The 13,414-nt window shown below is 42.2% G+C and overlaps 1 protein-coding gene across 1 annotated transcript; it reads right to left on the bottom strand.

Annotated features, from left to right (window-relative positions):
- Positions 1 to 2,220: 2,220 nt before the first annotated feature.
- Positions 2,221 to 3,401, bottom strand: LOC145433272 (protein boule-like). Its single transcript, XM_080310319.1, has 5 exons — positions 2,940 to 3,401; positions 2,756 to 2,866; positions 2,592 to 2,673; positions 2,418 to 2,527; positions 2,221 to 2,351 (listed from the first exon to the last, which is right to left on the bottom strand). The coding sequence occupies exons 1-5, from the start codon at positions 3,063 to 3,065 to the stop codon at positions 2,340 to 2,342; spliced, it is 441 nt and encodes a 146-aa protein (XP_080166445.1). The 5' UTR covers positions 3,066 to 3,401; the 3' UTR covers positions 2,221 to 2,339.
- Between the last annotated feature and the right edge of the window lie 10,013 nt (positions 3,402 to 13,414).

Here is a 13,414-nt window from a genome sequence, read left to right as displayed (position 1 = left end):
TACCAGCTGATTAGATGCCGATCGACCTATGTTCCCTACGTGTCTGCGACAGATGTAGGCTACTTATCAATCAATCAGGTTTATTAATATTTTAATCATTTCAAAACATCACAAGACTGCGATACAATAAAATGATAGGAAGGTGACGAAACAACTTGGAGTAGCTTTTAAGATCAGACACACACCTTAGCCCAGTCGAAGTAAAGAAGAGGCATGCACACTGCACATTGCACAGTGCACACTGAATGAAAAGTAATGCGGAGAATATAAGACGCAAGCGACAAAATGAGGTGGCATGTGGCGGAGGGCGAGGTCGATGTTAGGTCGTGGTCCGGTAATCTTGAAGGCTGGCTAGTATTCATTTAGAAGAAATTGCTTGTATTTCGACTTGAATGCGGACATGCTCGACGACTGTCGGATAGCCGGCGAGATGTTGTTCCACAATTGGGGTCCAGCATAGCCTACTTGATAGAGCAATGCGTTTACTTGTATCCCGTCCTGATCATACGGTAGTTGTTCTTGGTTGACACGCGTGTGCTGTACTTCTGTGCTTTTGTCTCTGGGGTGAAGACGTCGTTGAAATTTGAGGGACATTGACCGCAATGGAACTGATACATTAACTTGGCAATTTCTAGCTTCCTCATGTCTTCTAAGTTTAGAACACCAAATCTTTTGAGAAGCGATTTATCAGTTGCGCATCCAGGCCCCCGTGGGGCTTTGGCAATGATACGGATGATCCGATGTTAACGTTTTTGCAGTGTGTCAATCGTACCCGTACAGTGGACGGACAGTCGGGCACACAATGTGAGCATATTGACCCATTGAGCATGATAAAATCGCAAGGCAGTAGGTTGCAGTGGTTGAATACGATTATTACGAATCGAGTATTACGCTTTGTGCTACATGTTTTCGGTACTGGGAAGCACGTATATTTTCGACTCGAATCGAACCGTTGAGTTATCGAATGTAATGTTTACATTCGATAGTTGAGTCGATTTGAATTCGAGTTGAGTGCCCAAACCATGTGCCTATAGACCTAAAAGCCTCCAAATTATGTTCACACGCTCGTGACGCTCCCAAAATAATGCCTGAAGTGCACCCGCCAATTATACGGAAATCTCTTTGTTGTGTACGTGGCTACTGCACCACATTATTGCCCCTATGTTCTAAAATTATTGTACTGTAATATTGTGGTGTAATGCTGAAAAATAATTAAAACAGTATGTATGAATGATACCGCGCGAGGATGTAGCAATTTTGTGACGCAAAATGCCCTGTAGTGTATGTATATTAATGTATTGTATATATGTCATGCGAGCATTGCCCAGCCAGCGCTCTTTCAATCAACTTAACAATAAATTATTTTTCCCTTTATTGGATACAATGGTTGATTCTTTCCTTCGAAAGTCAAAAACTACAGACCAACAACCATTCCAATCGTTTGCGTTTTCCACGCACGACTCACGAGACGAGCAGGCTCGGTACGGAGATGTGACGAAGGCAATTCTGAAAATTTCCGTGTTCGGCAAATGCAATCATTAGCAATGAAAAGTAGGCCACTCGTTTCGTGAACAACTACGTCAAATTTATGTTAGTTCTATTCATGATGTCCAGGTATAATATTCATGAGAAATCGCCATGATATAGGCCTACCAATCGTACACCACACGTCAAAATTTAATTATATAGGCACAGTAATTTGTGAAGAAAAACTGCGTGAGCTACAGGCGAAAAATCGTAATAGCCCGCTATATAGGGATGCAGCCTTGCTACCTACAACCAATTGGAACATAAGTGACAGAGGTCCGTGCTATCATCTTGAGGACTACACGGAGTAGCAACAGAATAGCTAACTCGGAGTCCGCATGTTCTGGTATTTTGTATTTTTATCTGAACATCTACAAATACACCGTCTTGAAGTATTTCGGATAAATCGGATTATCATAATGACCATGTCCACTTGTCCAGTCGCGCACTATTCTCTTTGGGCATATGTAACTGCCTCAAGCTGCTGCTAATAACTGATTATTGACCTTATATAACCACCTTTCACGATAGCAGTAGCTAGCTAACAGTTGTTGAATACTCCACAAACCACCTGGTCGCAGAAATGGTGGACCAGCCTAACAACACGTCGATCTTGCAACAATAACCTTGGTACGCCAAAAGCGTCGATATAGCTGACGAAACATACCCTGCCGCAAGCACCAAAGTCGGAAATATGTTCGACATATCTATATATTAGACAACATATAACTAAAAACTAAAAACATTTTTGTAAGCTTTAAAAACAATATATCACAACTCTTGTACTTCGGGTTCAGATGCGCTTCGTGAGGCTATTTTCCATACTGTAAAAATAACGAAACATGACGTATGGATGAACTATCAACAAAGAGAGATCGTATGATACTTACAGGCGCAGCGATTGCCAGATTGCCAATGGACGCCAAAATGCCGTTGAGGCTACACGCATACGGTGCCACAGGCGGAACCCAGCCGAGTTGAGGGATTTGCATACTCCCAGCTACCACAAGAAGCGAGTAATTGTATGATATAGTCACCGACAAAATATATCACTCGTCGTTTACCCTGGTCACTGAAAATTGACTTTGGAGATTTCAGGAACGCCCGGCGTATGCGAAGCTTCCTCCCTCGAATGAAGAAATCGTACTGAAACACAATTGTATGAACCCGATATCTAACGTGCTCAGTACTAGAATAAGGAAGTTTAAGCATCAATCGAAAATCTCACTTTTCCCCGCAAAGCATCTTCGGCAGCCTGTTCAGAAGCGAACGTAACGAATCCGTAGAAGTCCGAAATACTTTTTCGCACTATATTAACGTCAGCAATGTGACCACACACCTGTAAATCCAGCGAAGTTGACTATAACGATCACAATATGTTCAAGAGAGGAACAAATAAATCGCATGAGTACCTGAAAGGCAACAAGAAGTTCCGACTCGGAAGTATCGAAATCGAAATTCCCCACAAACACTCGCTTGGGTATCGCGGAGGTAAAGGGATCCAAGTCAAATGCACAAGAACTAGCAGACACAGACATCGTCTCGTCAAGGTACGTAGTAAATATCAATCTGTAGCCCAACTGGCGCCAAATCGTCTAGAACTCAATGTTCCCGCCTTCCTCTGCAGACTTCCTGTCCGCCAGCAATCGTGCGTGCAAATTCTCGCTTCTCAGGATGAGAGAATATCCTTCCAGCGGAAGTAGTATGGCCCGACACTGTTGTACGGGCTGCATGGGCATAGTGTTGCCAATTGGCACATTTGGGTGCGAAATTTCGGAATTTTGTCGCTTTTTTCATGTTGTTAGGCACTCAAGGACCCTTTCCTCTTCAATCATCACAGTGAAAATTTGTTTCCAGTACACATTAGCTGTGTGACAATTAAGTGCACCTATATAAGAAAGTATATGAGGTCTTATAAAATAAAAGTACACGCAGTAAGAACTTTCATCCTATGAATCGATATATTGCATTTCATCGATTGTCGGTGGCCTCCTGATCTGCCGACTTGCAGCACGGCCAAGTTTCATTCTGGGCTTTTCGTAAGACATCGCCTACACGGATCACGTGACCAAAAGCGGCCTAGGGATTAACCTTCTACGCTTAGGTAGGAATTCTTGGGTTGACTTCTCTCGGACCGGTACACGCAACCCATTGGTGTTACAGCTGTGCCGTGGGACGTACCAAGGCTACGCTATGCCACCACGCATATCGGCCATTTCTTTGACATATTAATCTAGGCCGAGTCCAAATCGTGAAGGCACATATATCATTCGTGATGTCCCTAAGCGGGCTAATCCATTGGAGATAAGTGCATTGCATAGTTCATCTTCGTGCTGTGTTCGTTGCAGATTTGTGGACTTCGGCTGGTTTAAATTAGCGATCCTATACGGAGAGATAAAATGAATTCCTCAAAGATGTCCGACCCAGTTTTCTGTAGCCCAATTTCAGCCTATAATTTAGAGCAGGGCAGGCCAACCCGTGGCCCGCGACCGCGACCTAATTTCCGAAATTGGTAATATTTTCAAAATTGGATTGCACAGATTGTGAACTTGCAAGGCCAACCAAAAATTTGATTAGTCTGGCCGCAACACTTGAGGTGTGATGACTAAAATATCAGTTCTCACGCATTGGCAGATCCATGAGCCAGTCACATTTTGGTAGATCTTCGTACATTACAATAAAGCAGAATAATTTGCGATAGATTTATACAAAGTAAAAATTTTCTTCACGCTTCGCGCAGTATGTTGTCGCTCGATTTCTTGCTTTTAATATTGTTACCCCTTTCTGAAAATACAAGAACGCCTTGTACCAGATTGGGTCTATAACTGTATTCGCAATTACGAGACAAGTGTCGTCCAACATTCGACCTTGTGTTTGCGCTCGCAGAAAGACCGTCGACGATGAAACCTATAGGCACAAAATGATTTACGCATGTTGATCGAAGCTTTCGATATCGATATGTCCAGGCGCCGAATAGTCCGGTCCTAGTAAACTGAGCACGTCGTCCAGCAGACCCGCAATATACGCAAGTAACAATATCATTGACATATAAACTTCGAAAATTTTTCGCGCTTGGCGAGACTAGTGGCCCGCGCAATGGTTCGTCAATTACATGCGGCCCTTTGGCCGAAAAGGTTCGCCACCCCTGTTTTAGAGTTACCGCAGTTCTCCTATTTCAGGAAATCGAATATGTCCGAGGTCGCCCATTTGTGTCAATTCGTCCTAGCTTATTGTGACAGCCGGGCCATTGGACAGGTACAACTAAAAACGCCATAAATGACGCGACTTCATGTGACGCGCGATTTAACGCGATTTCATTTTTCGATTCATATCTAATAGAGCCCTTTACAATATGAGCCCCACCGTACAGATGCGTTTTTGATCTCTATGCATTAAACGTGAAGTTTACATTAAATACGATGTATTCCTTGTATGGGTGGATAAATACGCGAATAATGTATATATTCTGTTATCCAGGCCGCCATGTACTTCACTTTCCCATATCCGGCCCGCCGACCGGAGAAGTTGCCCGCCGCCCCTGCATTATACCGACAATCCTGGTAAGAGGTCAGGAAATAAAAGCATGCACCAAAGTGACTTATATATAACAATTGGCCCCATCGAAGATGCATCATCATTCATCAATCATCATTTATCTCTTACCCTAAAGTTTCGAAAACACACTCCCTCCATCAACTCAACCGGTGAATCTGATCACGTGGGCTGAGAGAGGATAAATATTTGATAGTATGTGAAACTACTATTATTAATGAAGAAATTCATGCTTGAAGCCGTAAATTTTTCCGCGCATGGCGCGGCCATTATCAATCACTCGCACCATTATCAACACTCGCAATTTCGACTCGTATAGTAGGCCTACCTAAGCCCATATCAAAAAGTTGATTAGTCCGAAGTTCACTGGAAATGGTCATGGACAGTATGGACACACTGGACAATTTCACGTGGGTATTTGGCGTCCAAGCAGTTAGTTCATTACTACGATATGTCCTGGGATGCGGCCGTAGGCTACACAATCGGAAAGCGGCCGTTCGCTACATTATCGGAAAGCGGCCGTGAATAGCAAAAAGAGTGGCCACCCATGCCCTGTAATTGGATCGTTGAAACTCATTCCTTCTTATCTGCAAGCGGTATTCCGAATTGTAATTGTAACTTCGCACTAGTTGAGTTAATTTGATACATATCCCTGATTTGATACTGTTTCACGAAGGTGGCACCCAGAAACTTCTCGCAGTTGACAACTTACTCTGCCTCAGTGACGTGCGGTGAGGTTCACGGCTGGTGAGGCACGCCTCCCCCCCTCACATACAAAAGAACAACACGCACGTAAAGAGACTTGAAATGTGAATAACAACAGCAGCGGGTATAGAGAGCATTTTCTTTGCACACTGGTAGCCGTTGCAATTTCACATTCTATAATACATGTAGGACTGGTCGCTATTGTGCCAAATGGGCATGTTTAGACAAATAATAATTACTATCTTTTCAAGTAGGCCTTCCGTTATAAATTATTCGAAGAACATGAAAAAAGCATCAGTTACAAATTTTATTCAGTAAAAAACACTAGATTTGCTGAATTTCGAAAGAAAATGCACTAGGTCAAGTCAAAATACACTAGATCTAGTGGCACCACTACCACAAACAACAACGCAGGCTTTGTAAGTATGACTATCACAATCACATACCACAATTAACGGTTAAAGGGATTGCTGTCGAACTCAGCATAAAGGACACAAACAACGACAATGCAGCCTATGCAAATAGCTATCACATACCACAATTTAACGTAGCTATGGGTGCAAAATACATAAAAGCTACATAATAAGTAAGGGAATGTATTGGCTTCGCATTACGCATTGGCCGTCGCTTCAATCTTATATATTCCTACAAGACTGTTGGATTCCGAAATCGGTAGCGCATTTCACTCGGTTTCGATTGTCCAATTGTTAGCGAATAGTGCATGAAGCAAATTCGTTTGTGCCTCACCTAGTCATTGTTTCTCTACGATGGCATCGTCTGTAATATAGGCGAAGGTCACCTACCTTGGCGATTTTTGGGGGTTCTGGAGCTCTGACACTGTTATTATTTAGATTTTCGGAATCAGTGTGACTATAGCATTTCATTGATTCCAGTTATTAAGAATTCCGAGCTATTTATGAGGAATTGCATTGTTGCAGGTGAGGCACGACCCGCCCGTGCCTCACCTGTGCCTCACCTCACCTTTCGCGCTGTATTTTTGAATAATAATTATGCAAATTGATGATGTTTGGTGAAAAAAATGTTCCAACTTAGTTATTTATGAACATCGATGTGTAACATCAATATAATCATCGACTCATGGAGGGGTTTCACAATTTTCACTTACTCATCCAGACGACAGGTGAGGCACTGCCTCACCTGCCTCATTTGACCGCACGTCACTGCTCTGCCTGTTGTTGCCTCGCATGCGCACAACGGCCGCGGACGACTTGTGAATGTAACTTTGTAACTTGAGCCGGGCTACCTATAGTGACGAGTACTATATAATCATACTGTCGAGTTTATATTTGGGGTAATTCTGTAATTTGTAATCGTAATCGATTACTTTTAAAAATTAGAAGTAATCGTAATCGTGATCGATTGTGTTTGGCCTAGCCCAGTGGTTCTTCACCTTGCTTCCAGCGCCCCCCCCCCCCAAGGGGCGCTGGCAAATTTGAAGGGGACGGTAACGCTCAGGGGGCGGTAACGCTCAGGGGGCGATATGGGAGGCGCTGGGCTCAGGGGGCGATATGGGAGGCGTTGGGCTCAGGGGCGATATGGGGGGCGCTGAAGTAAAATGGCTTCGTATAGTAGATGATGTAGTAGTAAGACATATCCTTGATGAGTATTCAGAGCAAATTAACATTCCACAGAACATGTCAAATCCCGAAATTTTTGGTCGCGCTAAAAAGCGACGATGTTTGCTACATATGTTTTCATAAATGTAGTGGGTTATTGTAATTCATGTAAAACAAATTGCGCGTACTTTTAGAGCCCCCCTGTACATAAAATATTAAGTTTTGAAGTTTTGTGCACCAAATGAATAACTAAATATACTTGTATTTGAGAGCTACAAAAATAAATCGTCAGAATATTTTGTTATCGTATCATAAGGATGATACTATCTAGTGATCTAGTGTTGTGGCTCACAACCTCACATAAACGTTTTAATATATAATATCAGTTGCTTTGTTTGGAATACATTCACGTTAAAATTAATAACCGGGTACAGTACTAAATTCAATGTGAGCAGACATCGCATCCCATTTTCAGTTGACTTACTTGTAGTTACAAAAAGCACTAAGACAAAATCTAATACCATTAATTTCCCCGTATTACCATTAGCAGATAGATGTGAATTCGGGATGGTTCGAACCACAGGGTATGAGACCGTGCCCGATTGTTGTTATAACAACCTTGATTTGACCCTGAATCTACCACACACAATTATTATATGGTTTATCATAGTCGAATGGTTCTCGAGCGCGATTAAAGTGCGAAATATTTCCAATACGAAAGTCCCGAAAAGCTCGACTGGACTTTTTACCAGGATCGAAAATGCTGCAACCCAAACACCCAATCAGTGAGCTCGAAGGGTGCCCTGAATTATTTCGGTGAATGAACATAAATTACACATCATGTTATGACGATTCCCCTACGGAAGAATACGCATAATTATGGAAAATAGAAATAGGCATTTCAGCGTCGGCCATTACCACGCCACGATGCACGAAGACATCTGAAGTTCCGATCCATGTGGGACTCCAAGAATAAGTGTGTCAAAAAGATCGTCGGCGAGAAAATCTTAGACGAAAAGGATTGCCCTTACGTTGACCGTAAACTTCGATGTATATAAGTCTAATTGTCAATAGGTGCTTAAATCGCTCGTGCCGAATTATCATGTCGTCGCAATCTGCACCCCACAGGACAAATAACATTAGGACCGTAATTGCAGCACCCCAAACCCCCAATTGGGGGGGGGGGGGGCGAGCTCGAAGGGGGCCCCAAATTATTTCGTGAATTAGCATAAATTATAGAGTATTTTTTGAAAATTTATGCAACTTTTTCAAAAATTTTTCGCACTGCGCGTGATTTAAAGTTGCTAAATATCTTGATTATTTGGTACTCTTCCCCCAAGAAAAAACACGCAAGATTTATAGAAATGGACATATCGGCGATGGCCATTACCACGCCACTACGCACCAAGATATATAACGATTTAGGACATATTACATGCGACTCCAAGAAGTGTGCCAGAACGATCGGCAGAGCGAAAAGCTTGGCCGAAAAGGACTACCCTTACGCTGTCCGAAAACTTCGTTATATATACAAAATAATAAATTTAATTGTCCATAGGCGCCTAAACGACTGGCGCCATATGTTCCCGTCTTGGCAATCTGAACCTCAGAAGACAAATACCATACCGCAGGAAAAAATATATGCCAGTGAAGAAAAACCAATTTGAAATCGTGTGCGTCTTTTAGTTTAGTACGTTTGAGCGATTCTATATTTTTGATATAGCAGACAGGAGGTCACGAAATAAAATCATGTAACGAAGTCATACCAACGGGTCCGCCCGCCCGAAGATGTTTAATTATTATTTACGGGCCCTACAGTTTCCGGTAAATCTGATAACGTGAGCAGAGAGGACAAGAAATTGATAGCAATATATATGCAATTCCCGATCTTATTGACCGATTGTATCATGAATTATCGACATTTTTCGCGCTTCGCGCTGGCTCACCAAACAGTGCAGCTAATTTCGTGGCAAAAGCGAACACTGTGATGAGGGGGTCGACTTATCACCCTATGGGAGCCCAAGACTCAAGTTTCTTGGGGACCTGACGAAGTGCTGTTTCGTTCCTGCAACGGGTATACGCCCGAAGATGTTTAATTATTATTGGGTGGTCCTACGTTTTCAAACACACCTCGCTCAGCTCTACCGGTAAATCTGATTACGTGAGCAGAGAGAGGATCAAAATTGATAGCAATATATATGTAATTCCCGATCATATTGACCGATTCAATCATGATTTGCTGATTTTTTTCGCGCTTCGCGCGTCTAGGCGGGAAAAGCTGACTCACTAAACGGACACCCAATGCAGATGTCAAATAGCGGCAAAAGGCGTATAGCCAAAGAGGGGTCTGGGGGGTGAAGGCCCCCAGAAGTTCGGTTTATCACCCTATGGGGAGCCCAAGGCCAACCGTTTGGGGGGGGGCTGACGAAGTGCTGTTACGGCCCTGAATAACATCCATCAGAGAAAATTATTTGCCAGTGAAGAAATACCAAATTTGATTCGTGTGCTTATACTTTAGTTTAATACGTTTATGCGTTTCAATATCTTTTGACTATATAACGGACAAGAGGTAATAAAATAACAACATGTAACGAATTATTTACCAACGGGCATGCCCAAATATGTTCTATTATTAATTACGTGGCCTTCATTTTCCAATACAACAGCTCACTCAGCGCTACTGGTAAATCTGACTACGTGGGCAGAGAGGATAAAAAGTTTATAGCGACATATATATGCAATTACCACCTATTCATTCATGCATTATAGAAAATTTTGGTGCCCAGGGCGACCAGGCCACACAAATTTTGCAGACCATCGAAATCACGAAGCCCCCAGAAGTTTGGTTTATCACGCTATGGGTGCGCAAGACAATCTTTTTTTAGGGGGGCTGACGAAGTGCTGTTACGGCCCTCCCTCATACCCATTGATTTTTACAGTCCCTACAATATGAGGCGGGGGCGCTAGAGCACGATAATTTTTGAAAGGGGCGCTGGATGAATAAAGGTTAAGAACCACTGGCCTAGCCCAATTGATTGCTTAATAGAGGAGGATTGCTAACTTTTTAATTTTACAATGGCTATATTGACGCAGTATGGCATAAATGGAACGAGGAATAGTGTGATGTATCAGTAGAAATGTCGGATTTGTGAATCATACACTCGCAGTAAAGGTTGATCCTTATGCGTCGTAACAGATATTTTATCCACTCGCACTCTCGCAGTCGGGCTATGGTCTGTAGACCGATCGTCGTTGTTCTAATATTACTATTACCACTAGCTCGTAAGTAGGAGAAAGAAAAGCACCTCCCCGCTTGGATGTCGTAGCTATCGCTATTATTCAAACTGATCGATGTTCAGTTCATTTTATGCTTGCAAGACAAAGTTAAAACCAATGCTGCTTCTAGGCGACTATGCTTAGCCAATTGAAAATTTAACTCCTAAAATAAAATAGGCGGTTTCTGCGAAGTCGTAGATATAAACGACGAGCTGTTCCTCGGCGTTAACCTCGGTTCACAATATCTGCATTACGTGTAGGGCTGGGCAAAATCGAGTACCTGAGAGTGATTCGATTCTAAATCACGTAATATGCTTCAAGACGAGTAATCGAGTATCACTCATTATAACGTCATAACAGAATGTAACACGTCAAAGTTAAAATATATACCGTTTATGCCGCCACAAAAAATACAATGGCATGTTATCCATCACAAAATATTTTGGTATTTTTTCGACCATACCGATTTCATTCCACTTGGTGAAAATGTTGTGGGATAATCATGACTTCGGAAATGTGCTACGTCCAGTATCCTTCATAGCTTTGTAGTATATGTTTCGTATGCTACGATACCGCCAATTAATTGCTAGGTTTCAAGGATTCAGCAGTGGAAGATATAGTATCGAAACTATAATTCTCATTGATAAATTAACTTTTAGTGGCGAGAAGCGTATAATTTCAGTACTCGAAAAAATCGTCTTTTACTACTCGACTCGAATCATTAAAATTAATACTCGATTCAGATTCGAGTAGTCGAATCATTGTGCCCAATAATAATTATGTGGATTGCATGCATGATTGTGACACGAAAAGCATTATTAATCCATATGACACGATTGATGCTTCCCGTAATGCTCAAATATATTTGTACTTCCCGCTCTCACCCGTTCAGATATTGGAGTCGTATCTACAACGAAAATTAGTATACCGTAGTAGGGGCGACAAATATTCCACACCGGTAAAGTTCTGCGAGGCATGTATCGTAATATGACTTCACGAGTTTTAGAAATCTGTTCTTATGATGTATCCAGATTTTCAATCGCTATCATATGGATATATTTTATATTGTATTCTTGCCATGGCCTATTATAAGGAAGCAAGTTTGAACCTACCTACGGCGGTTGCTCTCGGCTAAGAACTGTTCGGAGACGCTCTTTTAGACCCTCTTCCATTGCTGCAAGACTCAAGAGACGGAACATTTTGCGGTGTCTTCACCACTTCACCAACGCTACGTTACAATACAATACAATACATTGGGTTATAATTTTCATCTGAACAAGCTATACATACAATGTACAATGCGATAAGACACAATGCAATACATTGCATTGCAATACACGAACAGATAGGAGGATGTCGAACGACACGCATCAGTAGCGATCCTTTACTCAAACAGCCACCTCGGCCTAGAGTGCCCGATGTCACAGTTCTTTTTCGATGTTGATCTTTTTGAAGCCGCGACCCTTTCTACTAGTTCTTTCTATTCCTTGTGAGTGCTTTCTTTCTTCGGGTCTTTTTTTCTGGGCTTTTTTGTCACCGTAAGAACGGCGACAGCGGGGGAAGAGGAGCCCAAATGAACCTCCGACGGGAATCGAATCGAGTCCGCCTCCTTGGCAGGCGCTTATCGTCACCACTACGCTATCTCCCCCGCCTAAATCAGGCTCTATAGCAGACGTAGAGAAAACTCACTGAGTACTCTAAAAAGTAGAAATACGTCGCTATAAAGACCAGGTTGACCACAGATGAAGACCTCCGTGTGCACTGTGCACTAGGGATGGTGTGAACGTGAGGTTCACGTTCGCGTTCTGTGTGTGAACCTCGGAAATTTAGAGGTTCGCGTTCACAACAGAACCTTGGTAGGTTGTGCACTGTGAACCTTTTTCATATATAACAATTTTCACTTCATTATAGCATCGTTGGTTTAAATTTATTGCATTTCAACTGCAGGCCACTCCATGCATGGCGCTGGCAGCATAAAACAATCAACACTAAACGAGCATGCACCTTGACAATCTCAAAAGTTTTACTTGCTTTGTTGCAAAAGTTTGTTCGAAAGATCCAGCTTTCCGTTTGTAAATATTTAGTGACTCTCTGCTGCAAGCTTGACCCGCAATCACAAAACATCACGAGCGAAATAAGCTATGTAGTCAGCGAATGATGCTTATTCGACCAATCAATGAGATTGATATCGTTTTCTGATGCAAAAAATCTAGCAGGCGCACGGGGTCAGTCTTGACTTCATGTTTACTGTATCATTAAAACCAAATCGGTGCAATTGAGGTGTTGGCTACTGCTGTACATCTTGTTAATGGGGTAATATCAGTAGCAAGCATATGTACCCGGTTCACACCATGATCAATATCAATGTAGCAATACTCGGATGCCGAATACATTTTCCGGTCTGTCATACGAAAAAGGTGATTCGAGTCTGATTTGAGTCAAGTCATGACTCGAGCCATCCCAACACTGCTACAAGGCTATATCTGCATCTTCCTTGCCGGCGGCATATGCACATCATGTGTATGTATAGAGACTGTAGGATGGAGTGACGACTGATTTAAATGCCTAATTAATATTCATCCGCAACATATTTTGTTTGCATGGTTTTGCAGCAATTATCTTGTAAAAATGGATATTTATGGTATTATTGCCCATAATACTATAAATATTTTATATTATACTGGTGTTAGTGCATTGATATACCGAAATATCTATATAAGTTGATCTACTCTATTTACACTGCGCGCAATAATATTTTCAACTCCCTTTAGATTGGT

This window comes from Botryllus schlosseri, chromosome 2 (assembly GCF_051294905.1).
Source record: "Botryllus schlosseri isolate E-star chromosome 2, Bs_hap1, whole genome shotgun sequence".
Classification (NCBI taxonomy): Eukaryota; Metazoa; Chordata; class Ascidiacea; order Stolidobranchia; family Styelidae; genus Botryllus; species Botryllus schlosseri.
The sequence above is the reverse complement of the archived record's forward strand: the minus strand, read 5'-3'. Positions and strand labels throughout refer to the sequence as shown.

What these genes read in the sequence shown, in the direction of transcription:
- LOC145433272 (XM_080310319.1), bottom strand. Translation starts at nt 3,065, where the DNA reads ATGTCTGTGTCTGCTAGTTCTTGTGCATTTGACTTGGATCCCTTTACC. An exon ending in AACTTCTTGTTGCCTTTCAG is followed by an intron (nt 2,867 to 2,939) that starts GTACTCATGCGA and finishes CTGGATTTACAG; the next exon opens with GTGTGTGGTCACATTGCTGA. An exon ending in AAGATGCTTTGCGGGGAAAA is followed by an intron (nt 2,674 to 2,755) that starts GTGAGATTTTCG and finishes ATTGTGTTTCAG; the next exon opens with TACGATTTCTTCATTCGAGG.